Genomic DNA, 24,778 nt, shown 5'->3' with positions numbered 1-24,778 from the left:
ATTGTTTTTAAATCTTTTTCTTCCCTCATTACCCTCTTTTACCTCCCCCTACCCCCTTTTCTCTCTGGTATGTTTTTAAAGATTTAAAAATCCTTAGAATATATCACAGTTTGTAGACTTTGCCCATATGGTGGCTGCTGACTAGAATGCTCCCTGTTTGCAACTTTTAGGTCTGTTTAAAAGTCCCTTGAGCCTTGGCTGGGTAGTTCAGTTGATTAGAGTGTCATCCCTGATACGCCAAGGTTGAGGGTTCGATCCCCAGTCAGGGCACATACAAGAAGCAACCAATGAATGTATAAATAAGTGGAACAACAAATCAATGTTTCTCTCTCCCTTCCCTTCTCTCTCTAAAATCAATAAATAAAGATTTTTAAAAAGTCCCTTGAGCATAGATGCTCAAACACTATAAACACTCCTGTGCTAGCGTAGGTGTGGTCCTCATTGACCCTGAGGGGATGTGGCCGTGGGGAGATGGAGACAGAGGAAATAACGCCAGGGAAGTTAAAAGTCTTGGGCCCTGGTGCTGTGGAATCACAGATGGGTTCTGAGTCCCAGCTGAAATGACTCCTTCCTGCACATTTGTGTTGAGTTAATAGACACTCTTTCTGACTTCCAGCTCAAATTCTGAATTAAGGCCCCTTGTAATTGGTAAAAACCTACCAATCCCAGGAACTAGAGCATCCATTTGGCAAAGGCAAGCTCTGGTTTCTGTGGCACAGCATTGCCCGGGCAGGTTTGCCGTGTAAACGCCCAGAAGCAGCCTTTGGGATGGGGTCTGGTGCAGGCTGCCCAAGCCAGGAGGAAGAGCAGATGGGACCCGGAGCCCAGGGTGACCATGTGGTTTGTGTTCTGGGACCTGGTGGTGATGTAGACCTAAAGGATGTGAGAGGTGCGAGTAGGAGTCTTCCCCGAGGGGCAGTAGCACCAGATCAGGACCTGGTCATGGTGATTAGTTTCTGGAAGTGACATGGGACCAACTAGCAGCCCTGTTTGGTCCTATGGGAACTTGCAGTCTACAAAGAATTCTCAACATTAACAGGAAATGCCCTTCCCACTCCCGTCTCTTCCTGGGGATTTCAAACGCCCTTGCCTTGCCTCCTGCCTGGCCAGCCCTGCAGGGAGGCCTAGCTCTGAGCCCCTGGAAATTCATGGCCTTGCTAAAGAAGAGCTGGAGTTCAATGTTCTTCATCTTTCCTCATCTTTCTAGGATAATTCCCAGGTCCTCTGTTCCCTGGGATTCCCTGCTCTCCTCAGAAGCCCTTGGTAGAGAGAACAGTAGAGCACTATATGGACCGCATATTAAGAGCAGCTGTCTGTGTTTTGGTCATTTAATGTCCCTAGTTCCCTGCCCACCCGCCCTCCATGGCAGGAATTCCTGGTGTCTTTGGCTTCTCCTGATGGCCACCTTCACTGGCCAGGGTCCTGGCTGGCACTGGGCATGCTGGGGGTTGGGAGAGCTATCCTTGGAGCTCTTTTCCTGGATGTCAGCAAGTCGTGTTTTGAAATGTTTGCAGGCACCATCATGTGTTATGGGCAGACAGGAGCCGGCAAGACATACACCATGACGGGGACAACTGAGAATTATAAGCACCGGGGGATCCTCCCTCGTGCCCTACAGCAGGTAGAGGGGCCCATGGGTGGTATGCCACGCAGGTCCTCTCCACCACAGATGCTGCCAACCCCAGGCCAGCCACTGGAGCAGTAGGGTCAGGCTGCAAAGGAGTTGCAGGCTTCAGGGAGACAGGATGCACGTGGTGGGGGATGTGTATGTGTCAGTGTGTCAGAGGCCTCAGGAAACCAGGAGTTCGGGTTTTGGACTCTGGCCCACACCCATGCTGAGCCCGTTTCCTCCTTTGTAAAAAAGGGAGTGAGATGCTGATTGGCTTCTGCTGCTGCGATGGTCTGTGATCCTGTGACTGAGGACTTGGAGGTCTGAATCATGTTCCTTCCTGGTTTCCATGAGGGGATGGGGACCCTGCAGAGCTTCCTTACTGGCCAGCGCTGGCTTCCACCACCACAGCCCCAGAGAAAGCCGAGGGAGGGAGCAGAGCAGGACAGCAGCTCTCGGGCCTGAGTCTGCCCGGGGGCCTGGGAATCATGACTGAAGGCAGGATGAAGGGCCTTTGGGGTTTGTGAGCCTGGGTTCTGTGAGGACCTTCTGGTGATAGGAGGCAAAGGGCTTTTCCCCAAAAGCATCTTGTGTTTTTATATCCATGTCCTGTAAGAAGTGTAGCTGTCCCTCTGGTCTGTCAACCATCTATGCTCTGATTTTTGAAGCAACATCCTTAATAACCCACTGTCAGAGCTTCAGTTTCTCAGGATCTCAGGTGTCAGTAGTCTAGCCAGTGCTACCCAATAGAAATCTAATGTAAGTCACATATGCAATTTTGAATTTTCCAGTAGCCACATTAAAAAAAAATAAAACAGGTGAAATTAATTTTAATAACATATTTTATTTAACCCAGTACTTTACATTCTTTTTCTCATACTAAGTCTTTGAAACCTGGTGTGTATTTTACACTTCAAGCACATTTCAATTTAGACGCTAAATTTTAATCAGAAATGCTTGATCTGTATTTAGATTTAATAAAATTCACAGTTGAAAAAAATAGATTTATAAATCCAAGTTGTACCAAATATACTTAAAGGTTTACCAGTAATTGAATTTACTACCACTTTTTAAATTTCAATTTCAGTTCACTGAAATGAAAGTTTAGAATTCATTTCCTCATTTGTACTAGCCACATTTCGAGGGCTCGGCAGCCACCTGTGGCTCATGTCTACCCTATTGGACAGCACAGATCTAGACTGTTAGAGCAAGATCGGACCTCAAGAATCATCTAGCCCAACTCCCCATTTGACAGATAAGAAAATTAAGGTCCAGAGAGGGGAAAACACCAGTCCAAAGCCACCTGCTGATAAGTACAAGGGGTGGGGAACCTCTTCTGCCAAGGGCGATTTAGATATTTATAACATAATTTGTGGGCCATACAAAATTATCAACTTAAAAATTAGCCATGAAAACAGCTCCTAGATTTATTGAACTTCAAGTCCCACCTGCGGTTGCCTTGGCAGGGTCAGACCCCTGGTATAAGGAGTTGAGAAGGCTGCGTCCTGGCTTTGCTTCTTCCCTTACCAGCTGAGTGACAAATCATTTTATTGCAGGGAGCTTCCCACAAATGGCTATTGCCCTACCCTGCTTCAGTCACAGGGAGCTATGAGGATGGAATTAAATCATGGATATGAAAGAGGCTAATACCTGGTGAGAACCCATAAAACAGGAGATCTTCACTCCAGAGTCCTTTCTGTTCATGCCTCTGCTTCTTGGGACTGTACAAGTATTAGCCAATCTTTACGTTTAGGCCTCAAAATAATAAATACCACCCAGTGGGCTAAGAATTACAATAATTTTTGTTGATGATGATGTCACACTAACTAGGCGGTAAAATTATTTTAGGACAAGGATTTTCTTATTGTACTTCTTGATGTTCCCTCCTGAGGTGAGAACTCCCCCCAACAACTAGCTGGCTTTGCAGTCCTGCTCTCGGTGACGGCCGTCCAATCTCCCATCTAGGTTTTTAGAATGATCGAGGAACGCCCCACACATGCCATCACTGTGCGTGTTTCTTACCTGGAAATCTATAATGAGAGCCTGTTTGATCTCCTGTCCACTCTGCCCTATGTTGGACCCTCAGTCACACCAGTGACCATCGTGGAAAACCCTCAAGGGGTCTTCATTAAGGGCTTGTCGGTCCATCTCACAAGTCAGGAAGAAGATGCATTCAGCCTCCTTTTTGAGGTGAGATGAACAAGTTTAAGGGTTTCTTCCCTCCTCCTGCCCTTCCTCCCTCCTGCCCTCCCTTTTATTTTTTTCCTCACTCCCTTCTTCTTAGTTTTTTACTTTGATAATCAGAATGAAAATGAAAATATACTTCTTTAGCAATTTCAGCTAGTATTGAAAAAAAACAGGAATAAAAAAAGAATTTACTTATTTCCTACATATGGCAACAGTAATAATGTATGTTTTGGCTTATTTCCTTCTAGTCTTTTTTTCCCCCATGCAGTTTTTTTCTTTACATAGTTGCAATTGTTCCCCCCGCCCCCCCCCCCCATACATTTAACATTAAGTCATGGGCAATTGTGGTATAGAAAAAAATAAGAATTAATGTCCTTAGTATATAAAAGCTTTTACAAATCAATTTTAAAATTCCGCAGTATATGCTATTAAAAGTCATATTGGTTGGAACTCTTATACGTTGCTGGTGAAGTGTAAAATGAATGGTGCAGCCATTTGTCAGTTTCCTAAAAAGTTAAACATTTATTTTATCCATAGGATTTAGTGATTCTACTCCTAGAAATCTACCCCCCAAAAAGAAAGTGTTTATGCATACAAAGACTTGTACACAAATATTCATGGCAGCATTATTTATAATAGCCAAAGACTGGGAATAACCAAATATCCGTCAGCTGGTGAATGGGTAAACAATATGTTGTATATCCATACAGTGGAAAACTGTTTAACAATAAAGATAAAATGGAGCACTGATACATGCTACAAAATGGGTGAATCTCAAAAAAAAATGCTAAGTGAAAGAAATGAAAAAGATCACATATTGTATGATTCATTCATTTAAAATGTCCACACAGTTTGAAAGCAGATAAGCCATTGCCTGGGGGAAGGAGGCAGGAGTGATTTTTTTCCTATTCATTTCCTATTTTTAGTTTCATTGATATCTGCTCTAATTTTTATTGTTTATTTTCTTCTGCTTGCTTTGGATTTAATTTGCTCTTCTTTTTCTATTTTCCTAAGGTGGAAACTTGGGTGATTAATTTTAGATCTTTCTTCTTTTCTAATATATGCATTCAATGCTATACATTTGCCTCTAAGCACTGCTTTCACTGCATCCCACAAATTTCGATAAGTCACGTTTTCATTTAGTTTAAAATATTTCTCTTGAGATTGCTTCTTTGGCCCATATATTATTTAGAAACATACTGTTTTGTCTTTACTTATCTGGGGATTTTTCCAGTTATATTTCTGTTATTGATTTCTAATTTAATTCCATTGTGGCCTGAGAGCAGACATTGTATGATTTCTATTCTTTTAAAAATTTTAAGCTGTGTTTTATGGCCCAGAATGTGGTCTTTCTTGGTGAATGTTCCATGTGAGCTTGAGAAAAATGTGTGTTCTGCTGTTGTTGCCTTTCAGCAAGTCTTGTAATTTTTTTTCTTGGTATCTGGACATACAGTACTGGGTAAAAGGAATGGCACACCACTGATTCCCATGGACATTTCTGCTGCGATACATCATGATTCTCTGTATCTGCCTGTCTGTCTCTCCAATTTTGAGAGCAGTAATTTCCCCCTGTGACCTCACTTCTCTTACAGATTTAAGAAGGGTTGTGGGTTTTTCATCGTGCTCAGCTTTTTACATGCTGTTAAGATGAAATGGTAACTGCCAAGCTCCTTGCATGCAGAACCAGAAACTGAAACGATAATTTCTCCAAGATTTATTTTCTACTTTCCTAATTCTCTCTTCTGCAGATTAGTATCTAATCTTCTCTTTAATTTCAAATATTATATTTTTTATTTCCAAAAGTTCTATTTTGTTATCTTTTAATCTTACTAGTTACTTTTATAGAATTTTATTCATTCCTCATGTTTTCATTCCTTTTTATTTCTTTAAAGATATTAAACATAGTTATTTTATATTTTTTACCTAGTAATTCCACTATCTTACCATTTTGAGGGTCAATTCTACAGATATTCTTTCTACTGACTCTTGCATACAGTGCCTTGTTTCTCTGTGTGTTTTGTGATTTAATTACAAGCTCTGCTTCCTTGGAGCTTTAGCAGTGTGTCTTCTTTGAGACTTGGGTTGAGAATATATTACTTTAGAGAAGATTATTATTTTTTCCTTTCAGAAGCCCAGGGGACATTACCAATCCAGGGCCTCTTTAAATTAAATGTTTATTTTAAGATTGTCAGAACTTACAAGTAGTATATACTGTACGTATGCCCCGTCTCATGTTTGGTTGAGGTTATGATTGTGAGTCCTTGGAGACATTATTTTACCCCCCTATCCAGAGCTAATACCCATTCTGAAACTATTTCCGTGCTTTCCACTTTTTGCAGCAGGTTTGCCTCTATTTCTCTTTAGCCAGAAAGCATAGACTTCAGGGACAGGGATTATCAGACAACTCCCTTCGGTAGACCCAAAGCTTTTTCTGACTTCAGCTGTATGGTTGGATTACAGGGTGCTGAGTCCAGAACTGTGAAGGGTCTCTCCCACAAATATGTGTACACATACACACACAGACATGGAAACACCAGGCCTCTGAATCAGAAATCAGGTCTTTATTACTCAGAGCCTCAAAGGGGTAACAGTGGCTCTAGTAATACTGTAGCACAGTTCCCTACACCCCAGTCTCTCACAGAACAAGGCGGTGAGGGCAGATGTCACACGTGTTTACAGAAGGGAGGGGTGGGGTGGGGTGGGGAGGGAGGAATGCCTGTATTACTGGAGAGGATTTCCAAAGTTATGAATCTCAGAGCTTATATAGGAGCTGGTACTTAGAGTCTTCTTCCCCTCTGCAGGGGTAGAGAGAGATTTGGGGGCTTGGGGGGACAGGAGGGACGGAAAGGGGGAATGAGAGAGAGCATGCTTTTGTTTTGAAATGTAAGCAGATCCTCTCTTGGGAAAGGTCTCTACCTTGGAATTTAAGCATTTGGCTCTGGAGGAGAAAGAAAGATTTTTTTATCACCCTTTGAATGGGAACAGATGGCCTGGGGCAGGGGTAGTGGAGGGAGTCAGGGGAGGACACTAGTGGCTCCAGGTCTATCAGCCTTAGACGGTGAAGAGCAAATTACTCTGTTGGAAAAAGGAGATATTCTCTATCTGTTAAACTATCTTTATAACTTAACTTCACTGCTCAGAGAAATACCAAGAACCCAGCCAGGATGCCTCACAGCACCTGGGCTGCAGGTGTCCTCAGGGCAGTAAGAGCTTTGGTCCTTGCTCAGTTTCTGGATCCCAGCTCCTGTTACGTGTCTGACCCCTGGGTGCTTCCCTTACTTTCATACAGCCTCAGCTGTGCATCCAAAAGGAAATTTCAAATATTCTGTCATCTTTAGGTATTTTGCTGTAGGAGGATTTCTGGATACTTAGACCATTGTATTGCTGCTGAGATACAATACAAAAGGTGTAGGCCTTGGAACTGGGTTTCTTTCAGCTATGAAGACTCCCTCTTGAGCAAATCATTCATCTCTCCAAGCCCCAGCTTGCTCCTCTGTAAAAGCAGACACACTAATAGTACCTTATCCCAAAAGGTGGTTATGAGAATCAGATAGGATCCGGCACTGTCTTCTTTTCTTTTTTTAAATTGAGGTGTAATTGACATATAACATTGTATTAGTTTTAGGGGTACAACATAACAACTTGATGTTTGTATATATTGCGAAATGACCACCACGATAAGTCTAGTTAGCATCTGTCACCACACAGTTAAAATTTTTTTCTTGTGATGAGAACTTTTAAGATCTGCTCTCTTAGCAACTATCAAATATGCAATATGGTATTATTAACTATAGTCACCTTATAGCCCATGACTTATTTTATAAATGCCCAGAGGTAGAACTGCTGAGCCATATGGTAGTTCTGTTTTTTATTTTTTAAGGAACCTCCACACTATTTTCCATGGTGACTGTGCTAATCCAGGTCATTCACTTTGAGCCCTGCATACAGTAAGGGCTCAGTGGATGCCATTCAGAGCATGATTTTTGGTATTTCTCAAGCACTCATATTTAGAACTGGACCAGGCATTTTGTTACTGGCAATGATTTCTCAAACCCTGATGCTTTCTAGAGCTGGATCTTGGCTGAGGATCTGACAGTAGAAGGACAGGTTTGAGGCCTAAAGAAGCTCAGTATGGGGTATGGAAAGGAGAGGGAGAAACCCATGCTGACTAGGACACACCATGTCATCTGTGCTCCAGGAGTGACAGGCTCCTGATGAATGTGGGCCAGGGGGCAGTCAGCAAAGGACTCTTCATGGAGGAAAGGGCACTTCTCCGGCCTTCAGAGGTTGTTTAATAGACACCAGAGGCACAGGGAAGAGGGCACTTCAGAAAGAGGGGCCTGAAGGATAGAGGAATGTCACTGTATTTGTAGGACTTACAGTGAGCGGGCTGGTAGCAGCATCAGTTTGTTCTTTCTTTTGTGAATGCTTTCGCCTTCCTTAGATTGCACCATCATAGAATTTGGTTCTTCATTCGGGTCATGTGGTCTATCACCTTGATTGACGTGCTCATGTTAAACCATCCTTGCATCCCAGGGGTAAATCCCACTTGGTCGTTGGTGTATGACCTTTTCCATGTGGTGTCCAAGTCAGTTTGCTACGATTTTGGATTCTGCCTCTCTCTATTACTAAAAACTATTTGCCAACATTTCCCTGCCTGCATAGCATTCTGCTGTACAGACAGATCATTCCCTACCTGTTGGATAGGTAGGCTGATTACGATTTACAATTTATGAACATTCTGAAGGCACTTAATTCCCCTTGTCACTTTGCTTTTCAGAAAGCTATACAAATTCACACACCCCTAGCAGTGGGTGTAAATATAGATTTGGACTCCAGCTGGTTTCCCATTCTGCTAGTTTATAAAGGAGATTTGCCTGGAAGCCTGGCTGACTGCAGTGATATGAGATCACTTGTGTAGCTGTCAGTATAGTTAAAATGACCCAAATGCCTTGTTATTTAAAATTTTCAAAATATTGTCCATGTTTTCCCTCCTTTTCAGGGAGAAACCAACAGGATTATAGCCTCCCACACGTTGAACAAAAACTCATCGAGGTCACACTGCATTTTCACCATCTACTTGGAGGTGAGTGTGAGCTCTTCGTCTGGCCTAGGAATGGTGGTCAATTCCATGGGGCCTGTTCAGTCAGATTCTCCCCGGGAAACTTCAGCCTAATCTCTGTTTGGATGTTTCACAGGCCCATTCTCGGACCTTATCAGATGAAAAGTACATCACTTCCAAAATCAATTTGGTGGATCTAGCAGGCTCGGAAAGGCTGGGAAAGTCTGGGGTAAGTGGGGGGAGCAAAGGTTCCCTTTCAACAAGCCATGGCCCTGTTTCTGGCTTACTGGCCTGTGCACATGGGCCACCCCTCATTGGGGTTGCCCCTCATTGTGAGCACAGCCCTGCTGTAGGCACAGTAGAGCATGTGGGCTTGACCCTGAGGAACTGGAGGGACAGAATTAGCAGAAGTGGAACAGCTGCAACACAGGCAGTTCCCATGTGACAGGACTTTTGTAAAGTTTAAATGAGATCATCGCCCTGCCCTTAAATTCTTAAGAAGGTGCCTGGCACTCAGTAAGTGCGCAGTAAATGCTCCACGCTGGAGATTAGCATTTCTCTTTATATGAGTGTGAGTGTTCACAGGAGTATTTGCATGAGTATTTCATCTCAAATAAGTATTAATGAGTGTATTAGCATAAACATTCACAAGAGTATACACCTGAAACTAATATAAAATAGTATTGAATGTCAACCATAATTGACAAATTAAAAAGTTCCTTAGACTAAGGACAGTAAGATAGGAGCTCTACTTTTAGCTCTGTTATAAGTTACATTCTATCTTTTAACCTCTCTGATTGTTGTTTGGACAATAAGTTTTCCCCTATCTAAAACTTAGAACTGTGGCTAATTTACAAGGTAATGTATATTAAAGTCTTTTTTATGTATGAAGGAGTATTATGATTGGACTAATTAAAATTCCAATTTGAAACATTGTAAATTAACATATGCAACTTAAAAGATATGTTAAAATGTCCAGGTGGGAAAATACATGAAAAAATATGTTAGCTAAAAAAGAATGTATTCACAATAGTATTCGGATGAGCATTCTTTGTGCATTTGTGTGAGTATTTGTATTTGTTTAAATATTCACAGGATTATTTGCTCACAAATATTCATATTTATATTCATATTAGCATGACTTCTAAGTGAATATTTATATGAATATTCACATAGCATTCAATTCACATGAGCACTCATGAGTATTTGTATGAGCTTTCCTGTGAGAACTGATTAGTATTATTAGCCCAAGATGGAATACAATCCCTTGACATTGAGAGAAGACCCTGGGGTTCTGGGAAGGAAGCTCCAGCCTGGCACACACCTGCAGTGCTCTTAGTGGGGCAGCCTCTCCACTTGGTCTGAAGAAGAACTGACCTTTGGTTTGTAGTCTGAGGGCCGCATCCTGAAGGAAGCCACCTACATCAACAAGTCACTGTCATTCCTGGAGCAGGCCATCATTGCCCTTGGGGACCAGAAGCGGGACCACATCCCCTTCCGGCAGTGCAAGCTCACCCACGCCCTGAAGGACTCGTTAGGTGAGGGTGAGGGTGTGGCTGGTGCACAGGGAGGAGGGCCAGGCCTTGACATACCTGCTGCTGGTGCAAATGGAATTGCTTCTTCCCAGAGGCGTGGACTTACTGCAGCCTTTTCACAGTGGCCTCGGACCCACCTGAAAAGGCAGAGTCAAGCAGAGTGCCCTCTTCTTTCACCTACAGCACGTCATGCTGTTCACTCCTCAGAACCTTTGCCTAAGCTTTTGCCTCTCCTGGGAATACCTTCTCATTTCCTCTCCTCCCTAAACCAGCTGACAGCACCTTGAAGATCCAGGCCGAGGGCCTCTCCCTGGACGTCTTTCCTTCCCCTACAGTCTCCCCGACAGAGGGGTGGGGGCTGTGTCTTGTCATCCTTGTGTGCCCAGGGTTTTGTGTTGGGCCTGATGACACAGCCATTGGTGTCTGGTGATTAACTGAGTGCTACCATGAGTAAAATCTGCCCCCTTCCCTCCCGGCCTCGTGCCATCTCTCCTCTGCTGTTCCCCACCCTCGTGACCTCATTTAACCTAATTACCTTCTAAAAGTCCCACCTCCAAATACCATGGCATTGGGAGTTAGGACTTTAACATATGAATTTGGGGGCACACAAACATTGAATTCATACAGACCCCCACGAGCCTCCAGGGAATCTCTAGGCAGCAAACCCACATGGCTCATGGCCCTTCTGTGTCCTGCTTTCTGCAGGGGGAAATTGCAATATGGTCCTGGTGACAAACATCTATGGAGAAGCCGCCCAGGTAGAAGAGACGGTACGTGAAGACGGCCAAATGTTTGAGAACTTTCACACGGTTCCTGGATCGTGCTGCTTCATGCAGTGACACTCTCTGTGTGTGTGTGTGTGTGTGTGTGTGTGTGTGTGAGAGAGAGAGAGAGAGAGAGAGAGAGAGAGAGAGAGAGAGTGAGTAACCACAGCGAGGGAGTCGTGGCCACACTTTTGCCGCTGTGCTTGGAGTGGGAGTCTGATTTCACCCCACACAGAAGCAACTCCAGCTGTAGTGATGGAGGCTCTCCCTGAGGGCTCTCTGTGGGCCAGTTCTGCCCAGAGCACATTACACACCTCATCGCTGTGAGGCAGGTCTCCCGGCTCTGCAGAGAAGTTACAGGACCTATCTGAGGTTGTACTGTTGGTCAGTGGCAGAGCTGTTAACCACTGGACCAGATGACCAGGTTGCCCAAAGGAAGAGCCCATGCAGCCCTCCCTCTGGGCCACTTCTAGGTGACCTATCCCCCCTCCAAGTCGGCTTCTCTGCTTCAGGGCTCCGAGTCAGCCCAGCATTGTAGGAGGTTGAGATCTCAGGCTGGTCTCGTGCCACCACATGCTCCTCCCACTGCCAGGGAGGCAGCCGTCCACCCCTCACATAACATCAGTGTAGTAGGGCAGTGTCTGGGCTGTTTCCCAAGCACCTGCTTATGTGGCTGCCTTGTGGGCTTCCTGGCATAATTACCCCTGGGACTCAGGCAAGACCCTCCTGACGTCACTCCATGGGCGCAGGAGACCCCACTGTCCAATTGGGAGCATGTCTCTGAGCAGGGACTTGTTATTCCTAGTGGGCTCCTTTTACCTGTTTTGCGAGTATCTCTACCAATAAGTAATTGGCCTGTCGGATCTGTCCACAGCTGTCTTCACTGCGATTCGCAAGCAGGATGCAGATGGTCGCCACCGAGCCTGCCATCAACGAAAAGTATGACGCGGAGGTACTGATGGCTCACAGGCAGGCCTCTCCCTGTGGGGGAGGAGTGTGGGTCTGCTGCCTGGGTTATGCGGGCCTGGCTCCCCTTCCTGCCCCAACCAAAGGTGCGATCCCAGGGCAGCCCCTTTCCATTCTGGGATAGGCCAGTCTTCAGAATCCCTTGACACTCCCTTGGCGGCTGCCACAAAGGTGAAAGGGTTAGGTCAGGCCTCCGCCCAGTTTGCACGTGGGGGCTTCGGGGCCGCTGAGTACCCTGGGTTTTGGTGTGGAGCTTCCTTAAAGATCAGTTTTGGAGCTAAACCAGTGTGGACCCCCTGTCAGACTCATTCGGGTATGTCACTGCAGAACCTCCTTCCTCCCGGCCTGAGTAGTCCCTACCAGCAAGCAGAGCTGACCAATCAGGGAATGTTCAGCATGACCATTAATTGGGGAAATGCAAATTAAAACTTTAGTGGAATTTCACCCCAGATTAGTAAGAATTAGAATTTTTCTGACTGCAAAATGATGGTGAGATGCCCTGAAACAGGAATGCCTCTCTATTTCTGGTCAGAGAGTGGATACAACCACTTTGGAGAGCATTTTGGCAACATTTAGTAAAGTAAAAACACATTTACCGATCATTTGGCTATCCTTTAAAATGCTTATGGAATCAGTTACTGCAGACAGGGGCATATGCATGCCCTGAGCTCATGCCAAACCATTTTAACTTTCCAGATTCTAAATCCTGAAGGAAAATGGCTGTCCACGTGGCTCTGTGGGACTAACCCATGGTTTGGAGATTGAGGAGGGAACAGAGCTTGGAGCTGGTTCTCAGACTTGAGCAGGCATCACAGTCACCCTGTGGGCTTGTTGAACCACAGGTCCCTGGACCCATCCCCATAGTTCCTGACTGCATTTGTCTGGGATGGGGCCTGAGGATTCTCATTTCTAGAAGTTCCCCAGGGCTGCAGCTGCTGCTGCTGTTCTGAGGCCACACTTTGAGGACCACCGGCTCAGTTGCTCAGAGCCCTGGCCCCTGCTCTGAGCTGTCCTGGTTCAGCAACCTGCTCTTTCCTTCATCAGCGGTATAGCCTCAGCAAGATACTTATCCTTTCTAAGCCTCAGTTTCTTCGCCTGTGAACTTGGGCAGTAACAGAATTCACTCCCAAAAAGGTGTTGTGAAGAGTAAGATATGGGTGGAAACCTCTCAGCACAGTGCCGTCATATCGATGCCCAGTCAGCATTAGCTAGCGCTCGCTCTCCGCACTTCTACACATTCACAGGGATGCATGTGGAGATTTACAAAAGACAGTGCCCACCGCTTATTGCAATAGTGAAAGTTAGGGACGTGATTGGTAGCCTTTAACAGGAGAGTGGCTAAAGGCGTTGTGGAGGGAGGGAGCCGGAGCTAGGCCTATGAACATGGACAGCCTCAAGTGGGGACTGAAGTGGCCTGAAAGGTAGCACCTAACGTCTACATCAAGTATAAAAACATGCAAAGCAACACTGATTATCATTCATGGATACAGATGCTCCTCAATTGACAATGGGGTTACGTCCTGATAAACCCATCATAAGTTGAAAATATCGTAAGTTGAAAACGCATTTAACCTACCAAACATCATAGTTTAGCCTAGCTGGTTTCTACTGAACACATATCACTTTTGCACCATCATAAAGTCAAAAAATCCGAAGTCAAATCATTGTAAGTGGGCCATCTATACATGTGTGTGCAGTAAAAGAAAAAGCAGGTATTAGTGAAAAGATGAACATGAGGCTGGAGGCTCCCTCTGGGATGTCTGGGGGAGTGGACTTGGACTGGGGTACACAGGGACTTCACATTTCTCTGAAATGTTTTATTATTTTTTTGAAATGTTTTATTTCTTAAGAAAAACGCACACACAAATGCCAATATGGCAGCATGCTGTTAAATTCTGATCTTGGGGTGGTCTGATTGAGTTTCATGGCATTATTTCCCACCCTTTTCTGTAGCTTTAAGTTTATTTATTTATTCTTATTATTTGGAGTTCTTTTAACTCAGGACAATCACATTACCACCTGTGAGCCTGGCTGGGTGGGCGTTGTGCCTGCCAGCAATGACTTTCATGCTCTTTAATGTAATTTCTGTTATGAAATCTGCACTGTTGGTCTGAGACAGCCACATCTCCATGTCATCCAATGTGAATGTGTTTGTAGTCCTTATGATAAGCATTTTCCTTTATGGGTTATTGAGAGAGACTTGGACAATTATTTTGGCTGCTGCCTTCCCTAGACTGTAGCCAGTATTCTCGGGTTGTTTCCAGGACTGTTTTCAGTACTGACGCCTGTCTTCAAGGGGGTGGAATAGCTTCTGCAGAATCTCCTTGGCTGGTGGGGCTGGCTGTAAGGCAGGAGACTGGGTTCTTGATCCACCTCTGCCCCCAGCTTGATGTGAGTTGCTGAGCCTCTGAGCCTCAGGGCATTCTTCCATGAACTTGGGGGTTGGACTGATGACCTCCAGTTACCTTCCCACTTCGTCAGGCTGTAATTTCTGTGAGGTGGTGTAAAGGTTGTGGGCCTCGGGCGGGAGCAGACAGTAGGGAAAGAACTTGGGGTATTGGACTCTGCCAAGAGAAAATACACCTGCAGGTTACAGTGGGGTTGCAACAGGGAAATTTCCAGGCTGAGAGCTGCTCCTAGCCTGGTGCAGGACTTAAGCAGAACTCTCTGAATTATCCTCATGAATTTATGGTGAAAGCACCTGACCATCAGGGAACTTAATGTGAGTCTGTGCTGTTTCCAAGATATTATTAATTCCATCTAGAAAATGCTGCTGATTTTTATAAGGCAGTTGGTCAGCCAGGAGGTGCTACCAGACCCCCCAGTTCTGTGGGGTCTGCTGCTCCACCCCTATGTTTCTAAGCAGCTTCTCTCCGGTCAGGTCAGTAGGAGGGCAAGTCTCCACTAAGTGCCACTAAGCCTGCCAGGCATTAGAAGGATATGACACGGAGGCTGGTGACCCGAGGGAGCAAATGGCTCATTTCCCCACATCACCTGATGCACCCAGAGGTCTAAGCCTGGCTCCCTGTGACACACTGGACAGAGGCATCCAGCTGGAGAGCCCCAGCAGCTCAGCCAGACTTTCCCTAGCTGGGGCATGAGGCATTTTCCAGAGCTGAGACCCCTCAGCTGGGAGGGGGGCGATGTGTAGGGGCTGGCCAATAAGCCTCTCCTGTTCACCTCATAGGAAGCCCACCCAAAGGAGACAATCTTAGTGCTGCCCAGAGGGGCAGAGCCAGGATGGGCCCTGGTCATGTGCCTTGACTACCAGGCTTTGTGCCCTGAATTGCCAGAGCCACCAGGATTGCAGGGTTTTGCCACTCCTTGCTGCGGACTGGTCACAGCTTTGGTCCCACGATTCAGCTGTCAAGGGCTCCCTCCAGTGGCCATTTTTGACAACTAAAGGAAGCCCTGTTGTTTACAGTGAAGGTGCTCAGCATAAAGTCCCTTGTGTGTCTTTCACGAAAGGCACACAGGCAGCATCTAATCAATGTAGAATGACTTAGCAATTTTCTTTCTGGAAATGTATCATTTACTCATTTGCCTATAGTTTATGGAGGGCTCACTGTGTGCTAGGCACTTTTTAAACACTTGGAATCCATTAGTGTACAGATAAAAACACAAATCTCTGTCCTTGAAGAGCTGACAGCCTGCTGGGGGTTGGGAGACAGATTCAATAAACATAAGGAACAGGTCGATTCTAGGTCCTGACATTTGCGACAACATGGATAAACCTGGAGGACATTATGCTAAGTGAAACAAGCCAGACACAGAAAGAAAGATACTGCATGATCCTACTTGTATGTGGGACCTAAAAATGCCAAATTCATAGAGGAGTGGCGGTTACCAGGAGTACTGGCGGGGCTGAGGAATGGGGAGATGTGGGTCAAAGGGCACAGATTCTCGGTTATAGGATGAGTAAGTCCTGGGGATCTAATGTCTAGCACGGTGACTATAGTTAATAATACTGGATGTGTACTGGAAACGTGCTAAGAAAGTAGATCTCAGATACTCTTACCACACTAAAAAATGGTAACTAGGTGAGGAGACTGGTATGTTTTTTGTTGTTGTTAAGCCTCACCTAAGGATATATTTTTCCATTGCTTTTTCAGAGAGAGTGGGAGGGAAGGAGAGATGGGGAGAGAGAGAAATACTGATGTGAGACAGATGGGTTGGTTTCCTCCCGCATGCACCCAGACTGGGCTGGGGAGAAAACCTGCAACCTAGATAAGTGCCCTTGACCAGGAATCAAACCTGTGACCCTACGGTGCATGACCAGGGCAAGAGATGGTTATGTTAATTAGCTTGACTGTAGTGATCATTTCATTAGGTATATGTACATCAAAACATCATGTTGTACACCTTAAACATATGCAGTTTTTCTTTAAAAAACATTTAGACACCAAAATAGGTATGTTCTAGAGTTTCCCTTGTTCAGTACAGTAGCCACTACACACATGTGGCTACTTAAAGTAGTTAAAATTAAATAAAATTTAAGCTTTACTTCCTTAGTCACACTTGCCACATTCCAAGTGTTTAACAGCTATAAGTGGCTCATGGCGCAGATATAGAACATTTCCATCATTATAGAAAGTTCTATTAGACAGCAATGCTCTAGGGTATGTTGGTGATTCATGCCCTGAAAAAATTAGAGCAAGATTTTTAAAGAGAGTGGTGTGGGGGATGGGGGCAATTTTACATAGGGTGATTGAGCTGTGCCTAGTTTAGAAGCTTTTGAACAAAGCCTTGAAGGAGGTGAGGGAGTGAGCCATGAAAATGCCTGGGAGAAGTGTCCCAGGCAGGGGGACTGGCAGGGCACAGGCGGTTATGTGTTAATTTAGTGGGAGTGGGGAGAGCAGTAGGAAAGAGGCAATGGGGGGCAGATGATGTAGAGCCACAGTGATATAGGTACAAAGATGTTCTTACAGCATTGTTTGTAGCTGCAAACAATTGGAGGTGACACACATACTTATCAGTGGGAATGGTGATACATTTATGCAGTGATCGGGCGGGATGAGGGTGGAAGGTCCAGCCATGCATGGAAGGCATCCTGGAGGCGTGGGCTGCACTGAGAGGGCCATTACCCTGGTATACTGGAAATATCCCCGGGGCTCCTGGGGGTTGGGTTTTGAAGTGGTGCTAGGGGTGCCTGTGTTCACTCTGCACTTAGTCTCCTCTGCTGTAAGAGGCACAGACCAGGGACTGCTGAGGCCCCTCAGACCCTAAACTCACCCCAGCTGGGGAAAAGTCACCAGTGGGGAGGGAATTGTTCAGATACTGAGATCACAGTCCATGGATCACCAGGAAGGGCTAGAGTGTCTGTGCAGACGGTAGGGAATTGTGGACTTAAAGTGGGAGAAGCAGGGTGGCTTCTCTGACTGTCCTCCCTGTCCTTTCCAACTATGCTTCCCTGGCAGCGAATGGTCAAGAACCTGGAGAAGGAGCTGGCACTGCTCAAGCAGGAGTTAGCCATCCATGACAGCCTGGTAAGGGGCTAGAGGTGGGGCTGGGGGTGTGGAGGGGTAGCAGCAAGGAGCCATGAGCGCAGGGGTCAGGGTAGAAGTCCTCCAGCGGCCTGCCTGGTTTGATGCTCATGGTCCAGAGGGGCCTCAAAGCAGAGGCAGCCGCCTCCCTCCCATGGCCCTCATCCTAGAATCTGCCAGCAGAACCCCCTTGCTTGGAGTAGCAGGCCCGCATTGGGAGGCCTTTCCTTCCCTCACCGACTTAGTTGTCCCTTTCTGACCAGAGCACTGGGCCTGTGAATCAGGCTCTCTCCTCCAGGACTTGACGATAAAGGGAATGGAGCTGGCTTGGGGCCAGGACCTTGGCTTTCAGATGCCCCCTGCCGCCCCTGCTTGGGCTCAGGGGCTTCAAGCTTGTGGACATGCTCTTTCCCCTCTCCAAGGCCAACCGCTCCCTTGTGAACTACGACCCCATGGATGAGATCCAGATTGCCGAGATCAACTCCCAGGTGCGGAGGTACCTGGAGGGGACACTGGACGAGATTGATGTAAGGAGCCCCTTATCGGGAACCCCATGTTCAACCCCAGCTTGTGCTGTGCTGGCCTTGGAACCTCACACTGAGTGGGTGCAATGGGCGTAGGGTGGGTGGTGGTGGACCCCTGGCCTCAGAGTCCCTTTAGCCCACTAAGGCCTCAGCTTCCATGTTTAGGGTTATCAGGCTGTGGGTACCCCACAGAGTGGCCAGCAGCCTGAACAGTCTTGAACATACAGGACGTAATCCATCACTAGGACACAAGCAGGAGCCCCACTGCCCTGGACTGAATCCCAGCTAAGCTATCTCCTTGCTGAGTGACCAGCACAATGTTCTTGAGTACTTTGGTAGCCTCATCTGTATAGTGAGGAAGGCAACTGAGCTGGGATGAACTGAGCTGTAGCACCTCAGGTCCTGGCTGTGGCAGGTGGAATAAGGCCGTTAAAGGGTGATGGTCATGCTGCTATGAGGAAGATCCCCAGGGCCGCACTGGAGTGGGCCAAGGAGGGAGAGCGCCACACGGAAGGGCCCTTGGGGAAAGATGCATTCTGCTTGTATAGTGCAGGCCAGCAAACTCTTCATCAGGGAGCCGCATGGGCAGACCCGTTACCGTGGGCAGCTGGGGCAGCTGAGGGGTGGGCTCTCTTGCTTCCCCAGCAAGGGCAGCCCCAGACTGACCCATGGTCAAGGGAATGCTTGTGGGTTATTGGGCCTAGAGGGAGGCGGATGGCCTTCCTCCAGCTATTAGGCATGTATGTGTCTGTACCCACACAGAAAGATTTGTAATGGAACCTTGTGGAAGCAGGAGAGAGCTGAGGACAACAAATTTTATTAAAGTATTTTTCTTAGTATTTTCAAGAACTAGAGTCATTTTGATTTTATAGAGATCTTCACTTAGAAAAGGTGATTTTTATAGCTTCAATAAATACTTAGCTTGAAAACTATTAATCAGATGTTCCTCTATTCTTGAGGACTTGTACTGCTACTTTTTTGAGAGGCTGTTAGCAGATGTCCTATTCTTTTTTTCTCTTTCTAATGTTTTTATTGATTTTTAGAGAGACAGAAAGGGAGAAGGAGAAACACCGATGTGAGAGAGAAACATCACTGGGTTGCTTCCTGCACTCATCTACCGGGGACTGAGCCTACAACCTGGCATGTGCCCTGACTGGGAATTGAACCTGCAACCTTTAGGTGCATGGGATGACGCTCAACCACTGAGCCACATCAACCAGGGCAGATTCCTTTTCTTGAGACAGATGGTCAGTGGATTAGCCCAGGGGTCCCGGTTCCTCTACTAATATAGACAGAGCCTTGGTCCTGTAGTGCCGAGGTCTAACCTCTGCCTTGCTCTCTTCTCTCCAGATAATTAGCCTTAGACAGATCCAGGAGGTGTTCAACCAGTTCCGGGTGGTTCTGAGGTAAGGGACCCTCCCTACCCACCCAACTAGTACATCAGGGTGCTATTTTCACTTCCCATGGTTTGGATGTGGCCTCCACGCACACCACCTGTCTCGTGTGTGAGTAGCCAGAACTGAGTCCTGGGAATATGCCCAGGCCCCTGGTGTCCCTGAAAGTTTCTGCCCCTGAGCTCCCTAACCCTAACCCTTTCCTTCCCTAGGGGAACCCTAAAGGACAGCTCTCCACTTAAGGGCTACTCAGAGAGGAGGTGGTCCCTAGTGGATGCTTCCTGGGTTCATCAATTGGACAGGATGTCCTGAACGTGGCCAGAACAGGGCATTGTGATTACTTCCTGCTCCCCCAGCCCCATCTCAGCAGGCATTTGTGGTTTATTTGGATGCACACATACCTGTAGCCTGAGTGGCTCATGCTGGGTGCACAGAAGCTGGTCACATGATTCTAAAGGGCCTGTTAGAGACAGAACCCAGGTAGGGAAGCGTGGTCCCAACACAGGCTTACAATCCTATTCAAGTCATCTTGGAGCAGATGTGCATGGCACGTATGGTGGGCCCTGCATATTTTGGGGCTTGACAATGAGTATGTACATTGGGGATTCAGGGGCATTGAATGAGTTTCTTTTGTCTAGTCTTGTTCATGATAAGGGCCCGGCTCCTTCACAAGGGGCCATACCCAAACGACTTCTAACCAGTATGTACTTGGTTTTTTCTCTAGTGGGTTCAGCATGGCCCCAGGTATAAAGTATTCTCTCTCTCTCACCCAAGCCAACAGGAACAAGAAGTGGAATCCTCTTTGCGCCGGAAGTACACCCTCATAGACAAGAATGACTTTGCAGCCATTTCTGCTGTCCAGAAGGTAAGCATGGTTGCCTCTTCCTGACAACATCCATATCAGATTTTTCTATCCCAAGACCTTTCCAGAGGCAACAAGTGTCCTGCATTAAAGCAGATCTAGGGTTGGAACAGATAAAGGTAACACCAGGATGGGTGGCCTATGCAAGAGTAAACCACATATATTTCAAAATGTCTTCAAGATTGGAGACAGGCTAATAATAAACAAGACCGATTCCTGGAGTTGGGTTGGGAACAGACCTTAGGATACTCAGGGTATGGAGTGAAACACCAGACCAGTGAGAGGAGTTAATGTGGAAAGTGGACATTTGATGGGGTGGTCAGAGACAGATTTGTTGGGGACAGCCTGAAGCTTACAGCAGTAGCAGCAGCCACATCTTGGTGTGGGCTAAACATGCCCACCTGAGCCTTGGGCCCATATAGACTTGGGTCCCTAAGGAGCCCAAATCCTTAATCTAATCTTTGGCTATGTGCTGGCCTCTATCCAGGCAGGGCTTATGGATGCTGACGGTCACCTAGTGGGTGAGCCTGATGGACAAGGCTTCGGGCTTGGGGTTGTCCCTTTCTCTACCAAACCCGGGAGGAAATCTAGGTCCAGGAAGACAATGAAAGAGCAAATCAGGTAAGCAACCTTCCTGCTGCTCTGTCCGCTCAGCACCTGGCCCTCCTTGGCTGGTGAAGGGGAGGACACAGGCAGCCTCTCTCTTCCCCCCTCCCCTCCCCCGGTGTCCTAGCTGCTCTATGGTCACATGTCACTGCTGCCAATACTAGCAACATCTACGGGGCCCAGGCTGGGCTGGTCACCTCTCATCCACACAGCAACCCCATGAGTTGGGAGTTAATGTTTCCATTTTATTGATGAGGAAATCAAAGGCTCAGAGAGGGGGAGTCACTTCCAAGGTCACGCTGCTGCTAAGTAGTAAAGTTGAAGTGAGAAACCAGGTTGGCATTTGCCCTCTACTATTTCATGTGGAAACCCCACCTCCCACCAGGAGGGTAGTTGTGAGGATAAGTGAGTAAATGCAGTCCCTGTACCTGGAAAGCAAATGGGAGTCTGTTGTTACTGTTATTATCACTTGTGAAAGGATGTGGGCCAAAACTGATTGCAGAGTCGGGTGGCAGGGGTTGCCGATGCCCCTGGCCTCCTCCTGCTCCCTGGGAAGTGCAGTTACATCCCAGCCCTCTCTGTTCTGTTGCGGGGTAATCAGTGCAATAACAGGCGGATCGAGGCTTTGCTCTCCCTCTCCCAAAGCACACTTGTTGCAAGAAAATGAAAAGAGGAGGAAACACGGAAAGAGCTGGGGACATCCTCCTGTCAGTTCAGTCCTGCTCAGATGTGCCTCTCTAGGAGGGAGGACCCGTGCACCATCGCTTGGAGATGGTGGGCGGCCAATATCCTGGGGGCTGGGGTGGGCATGTCATGGGCTAGCCACAGCAGTAGGCAGACCTGCTGTCCTGCTTTCCCACTGGTCCACAGACAGACCCACCCTGGGTGGAGGCTCTGCAGCTCCTTCCCAGAGATGCCTGTGTGAGTAATACCTCAGCAGTCACGATGCTCCTGAGAGCCTGTGGCCCACCCCACAGGTCTATATGCTTTCAAACCTGGAGATGGACCATTCTTCCCAGGGGTCTCCTGCCGAGACTGCTAAAGGAAGGGTTCCTTATTCTCATAAAAGGGAGAAAGACGCTCTCCTCTTTCTCCCTATCTGCCTGGCTTAGGGTAATACTCGTTGTCCTTTTGCCTAGGTATGTGATCAAGATAGAAGCTGAGTGGGATGGGGCTTCTGGTGTATGAGGGCTGAGAAAGGTCACTCCTGTCAGTGTGGGAGACACCTCCCTTGCCATGTCTGAGCCCTGGGGTCTCCCTACCTTCTCCTTCTAGCTCCTTGGCAAGAAAGGAAGGTGCCAGCAGCCCTGTGAGTGGTAAGGATGTGGATATATCCACCTCCAAGACCCAGCTGACCTCATTCTCCAAGGATGGAGATGTCAAAGACATGCTTTTGCGAGACCGGGAGACCTCCAACATTGAAACCCTTCCCTCGGACTCCCCAAAGGAGGAACCACGCCCACCCAGGTGACCATCTAACACTAGCTCCAGCACCAGATCATCCAAAACCAGAATGTGGTCCTCAATATGTAAAGGGTACCTGCAGATAAAATAGGAGGATAACAGGCAAAGACTAGGAGTACGGTTCAGAAAAAAGAAACATGGTAGCTATATTTATGCAAAATGGCCCAACCAGGAGTCATCCAGGATACACAATTATACATGGAATCATTTAGACCCTTTAAATAGCAATTATTTTAATAATTAAATTGACATATTTTTGGAATAAGTAATGTACTTATTAAAACATTTTCAAGGTATTAGACCAAGGCCTTCCTCTAGCTACACAGTCCCCCTCCCTGGTGAGTAACTGAGTTTTTCAGAATCTATCCTGAGGAAATAGAGATATGGACAGAGATTTATGCAAAAAGATATTCATTGCATCATTAATTTAAAAAGCAAAAAAAGCTTGTTTTTTTAAAAAAAAACACAAACTTTAACCACTAACATTAGGGAAAGGGCTCTAAGTGAATTATCATCCCTCCCTTGAAATGTACAAGGATGTGCATGAAGAATTTTCCCCCCACCTGTGAACATTTCCAAACATTCAGAGGAGTTGAAAGAACTATACAGTCAGCACCCCCTTGATTTTACAATTAACATGTTTCTATGCTTATTTCAATGTGTCCATCTTTCTCTTCTTCCCTCCATCCATCCATTTCACAGTAAAATGCAGACAAGTCCCTTCTCCTGCCCCAGCACTAAACCTTACATCTCATTAACTAGAGTTCTCGAAGTGTTTTTAATAGCATGAAAGAATGCTTCTGAGAAAAGAAAAAAAGATGTAAAATTATTTATACCACATGACCCCAAACATATAAAAATCTATCAAAGAAATTCCTGAAGGAGATTCTGCAGTGTGGTTGCTAGCAGGTAGAGTGGTTTGCTTTGTTTCTGCTTGTTACACATTCCCTTGCTTTCCTCATTTTCTGCAGTGGTCATGTGCCCTTCTGTGCCCAGTAACACAGAGGTGAGGGATTGATTCCTAGTCTGGGGGAGGTGGTGCCCAGAAATTCTGGCCTTCCTGTTCACAAAGCCCCAGGGAAGGAAGGTAAAGTGCCTGGTGGCTCCAAGACAGCTGCCCCTTTTCCCCCCCTAACTCCTTCCATCTTCAGGCCCAGCACCCCACCCCCCAAGCCTGTGGCCTTCGAGGACTTTAAGAACGAGCGAGGTAGTGAGATTAACCGAATCTTCAAAGAAAACAAATCTATCTTGAATGAGCGGAGGAAAAGGGCCAGTGAGACCACACAGCGCATCAATGCAATCAAGAGGGAGATTGATGTGACCAAGGAGGGATTAAATTTCCAGAAATCACTGCGGGAGAAGCAAGGTAAATGTGACAGGAAGATGGCTGGGGCCTGTGGGATCTGAGTCATCTTGCTCTGAATGGGACAGCCTTGGGCACTGGAGGACAGAGATGGGTGGGGGCCACCTGGTGCTATTGGGGTGAAGCCTTCATCCCTAGGTCATCACTTGGCTCTAGTCAGCCCTGGGGAGCCAGAGTCCTTCCCTGTCAGCCAGCCTCTTCCTGTGGGTCCCCCATTATTGCTTTATCTCACACCCAGGCGCTAGGCCTTCCATCTATATGCACTGCTGCCCATGGAGAAATAGGCTATTGGTCTTGTAGAGCCTTCTTCCCCAGGTAGAGGAATGGCTGCTAACCCCCATAAGGTCTCTGGGTCCTGGTTGGTTTTCTCACTGCCCACCATGGTCTGATTGGGGTGAGGGTGCTGGTTAAGACATGAAACCGAGGAGGGCAATGAGAATACACAAACCAGAGGGCCAAGGGATTCACTGTCACTAAGACCATTCCTCATGCCAAACTCCCAACACCCAGGCTGGCTTATCTTCTAAGGCAGGTAGTGGGGGGCCATCAGGCTCAGAGAGCAGGGATCCCCCCGCGTGGGGAGGTGCTCACCTGGTTACCCTGACCTGGTGCTCTTGTCCCAGTGGTAGACACTGCCCACACCTGCACCCTGGCTAAGAACCCTCAAGCTTCAGTGTGCTGTGGGCAGTGGATAGCCCGGTGAGTGGCTCCACAGGCCACGTTATTTTGTCTTAACCCAACAATCCTCATCAAAATGACAGACCTTAAAAGGTCCATACAAAGGGACCGTCAGTGGAGATGATTAATAGCACAACTGACTCCTTTCCTCCTGGAGCCTCTGACAGCTACTCAATATGATACAAATGTCTAATTGTCTCTAACAAGAAGGTAGCAGATCAAGACAATCTGAAACGTGGGTTTACATGCACTGTTATTAATAAGGGGCCTTGCCCAAGTGC

At 46.8% G+C, this 24,778-nt stretch overlaps 2 protein-coding genes across 5 annotated transcripts in view; one reads left to right on the top strand and one right to left on the bottom strand.

The window, feature by feature from the left end:
- The window catches only part of KLHL18 (kelch like family member 18), an 82,915-nt gene that overhangs the window by 47,577 nt on the left and 10,560 nt on the right, over window positions 1-24,778 (bottom strand). The gene's annotated exons all lie outside the window — the stretch shown is intronic.
- Window positions 1-24,778, top strand: part of KIF9 (kinesin family member 9) — a 36,770-nt gene that overhangs the window by 6,654 nt on the left and 5,338 nt on the right. For all 4 annotated transcript variants that reach the window (XM_081159768.1, XM_081159767.1, XM_081159766.1 and 1 more), the window contains 14 exons: window positions 1,515-1,621; window positions 3,575-3,799; window positions 8,799-8,882; window positions 8,995-9,087; window positions 10,249-10,396; window positions 11,099-11,163; window positions 12,032-12,109; window positions 17,541-17,609; window positions 18,029-18,133; window positions 19,481-19,536; window positions 20,299-20,389; window positions 20,874-21,007; window positions 22,268-22,459; window positions 23,608-23,822. In XM_081159768.1, coding sequence (XP_081015894.1) covers window positions 1,515-1,621; window positions 3,575-3,799; window positions 8,799-8,882; window positions 8,995-9,087; window positions 10,249-10,396; window positions 11,099-11,163; window positions 12,032-12,109; window positions 17,541-17,609; window positions 18,029-18,133; window positions 19,481-19,536; window positions 20,299-20,389; window positions 20,874-21,007; window positions 22,268-22,459; window positions 23,608-23,822 — 1,662 coding nt within the window. The remainder of the gene's footprint in view (window positions 1-1,514; window positions 1,622-3,574; window positions 3,800-8,798; window positions 8,883-8,994; window positions 9,088-10,248; window positions 10,397-11,098; window positions 11,164-12,031; window positions 12,110-17,540; window positions 17,610-18,028; window positions 18,134-19,480; window positions 19,537-20,298; window positions 20,390-20,873; window positions 21,008-22,267; window positions 22,460-23,607; window positions 23,823-24,778) is intronic.

This window comes from Miniopterus schreibersii, assembly GCF_964146895.1.
Source record: "Miniopterus schreibersii genome assembly, chromosome: 15".
Classification (NCBI taxonomy): domain Eukaryota; kingdom Metazoa; phylum Chordata; class Mammalia; order Chiroptera; family Miniopteridae; genus Miniopterus; species Miniopterus schreibersii.
The sequence above is the reverse complement of the archived record's forward strand: the minus strand, read 5'-3'. Positions and strand labels throughout refer to the sequence as shown.